The 1,970-nt window shown below is 56.9% G+C and overlaps 1 protein-coding gene across 1 annotated transcript in view; it reads right to left on the bottom strand.

The window, feature by feature from the left end:
- Positions 1-1,963, bottom strand: part of LOC123137202 (cell division control protein 48 homolog E-like) — a 3,174-nt gene extending 1,211 nt beyond the window's left edge. Inside the window, exon 1 of the mRNA XM_044556846.1 lies at positions 1-1,963. Within this exon, the coding sequence (XP_044412781.1) occupies positions 1-1,947 (1,947 nt within the window). The 5' untranslated portion in view covers positions 1,948-1,963.
- Between the last annotated feature and the right edge of the window lie 7 nt (positions 1,964-1,970).

Below are 1,970 nucleotides of genomic sequence, written 5' to 3'. Positions count from 1 at the left end.
GTCAGGCAGAGGAATGTAGATAAGCTGATCAAGGCGCCCCGGCCTCAGCAAGGCAGGATCTATGATGTCTGGCCTGTTGGTGGCACCGATGATGAACACGGTTTTCTTGGCATTCATTCCGTCCATCTCGGTAAGAAGCTGATTCAGCACCCTATCAGCGGCACCTCCGGCGTCACCGACACTGTTTCCTCTCTGGGTGGCAATCGAGTCGAGCTCATCGAAAAAGAGGACACATGGTGCCGACTGCCTTGCCTTATCGAAAATCTCACGCACATTGGCCTCGCTCTCGCCAAACCACATGGTAAGCAGCTCCGGTCCTTTGATGCTGATGAAGTTAGCCTGGCACTCGTTAGCAATCGCCTTGGCCAACAAGGTCTTGCCGCAGCCCGGAGGGCCATAGAACAGAACACCTTTGGAGGGAGACATGCCAAACTTCTCAAACTTCTCTGGGTACTCCACCGGATACTGGACGGTCTCCTGCAGCTCCCTTTTGACACCCTCCAGACCGCCAACATCTTCCCAAGAGACATTTGGAACTTCCACTACAGTTTCACGAAGGGCGGAAGGGTTGCTTGTCCCCAGTGCAATCTTGAAGTGGTCGTTGGTGACAGCCATAGAATTCAGTATCTCAGCATCAATGGTGTCATCCTCGAGGTCGATAACATCCATCTTCTCGCGAATGCACTGAAGAGCAGCCTCGGTACATAGGGCGGCGAGATCAGCGCCGACATACCCATGAGTGTCCCTCGAGACATGCTCCAGCTCAACATCTTCAGCTAGCTTCATGTTTTTGGTGTGAATCCGGAGAACCTCAAGCCGCCCAACTTCATCGGGGACTCCAATGTCGATCTCCCAGTCAAACCTCCCAAACCTTCTGAGAGCAGGGTCGATGCTGTTCGGGCGGTTGGTAGCACCCATGACAATAACATGTGCGCGGGACTTGAGCCCGTCCATGAGAGTGAGCAGCTGCGAGACGATCCGCCTTTCGACTTCTCCGTTGGTCTTGTCTCTCTTTGGTGCTATGGAATCAATCTCATCGATGAAGATGATGGCCGGCGCATTCTTCTCGGCCTCTTCAAACGCCTTCCTGAGGTTGCTCTCGCTCTCTCCGGCCATCTTCGACATGATCTCCGGACCATTGATCAGGAAGAAGAAGGCACCTGTTTCATTAGCCACCGCTCTGGCAATGAGGGTCTTGCTGGTCCCAGGTGGCCCATACAGCAAGATGCCCTTTGGAGGCTTCACACCGATGCATTTGAACAGCTGAGGGTGGCGCAGTGGGAGCTCGACCAGCTCCCTGATCTGGGCCATCTGCTTCCTGACTCCGCCGACATCGTCGTAGCCGACCTCGTCGAGCCTCTCCTCATCCTCCCGCTTGACAGGCTCGCCGTCACAGAATATCTCCGTGTCAGAGGCGACGATGCAGTACTCGGCAGGGTCGGTCTCCACAACCTTGAACTCCATGCTCGTCATGCCGCCCCTCACCAGGAATAGGTCCCATTTCCTGAGGGGACGATAGGCCTCGAGGAAGTAGGGTCTCAGGAAGGCGTCGAACAGGTTTCCGGCGATCCCTTGGACGGTGTCGTCGACGGGGAGTACGTGCACGCGCTTCCCGTACTTGACGTCCGGGCACTGATGGACGGAGACGACGTCGCCGAGCCGGACCCTCAGGTTCTTCCTGACGACCTTGTTCATCCGGACCTTGGTCTTGTCGCACGTGTCGTCTGGGAGCAGAATGCAGACCGTGTCCTTCCGCTTCTTGCCCTTGAGCAGGACGATGTCGCCGTGGAAGAGCTCGAGGCTGTCCATGGTGTCCGGGTGCAGGGCGACGGTGGAGTTCTCGTCGTTGGTCGCCTCGTCGACCACCAGCCGGTTCGGCGACTTCTTCCTCTCCAGGATCGCCGTGGAGTAGTCCTTCTTCCCGCTCGCGTCGCCCTGGCTCGCCATGGCAAGCGGGATTGTCTCGATTC

Source organism: Triticum aestivum, chromosome 1A, assembly GCF_018294505.1.
Source record: "Triticum aestivum cultivar Chinese Spring chromosome 1A, IWGSC CS RefSeq v2.1, whole genome shotgun sequence".
NCBI classification, from domain to species: domain Eukaryota; kingdom Viridiplantae; phylum Streptophyta; class Magnoliopsida; order Poales; family Poaceae; genus Triticum; species Triticum aestivum.
This window is presented reverse-complemented; position numbering and strand designations above follow the sequence as displayed.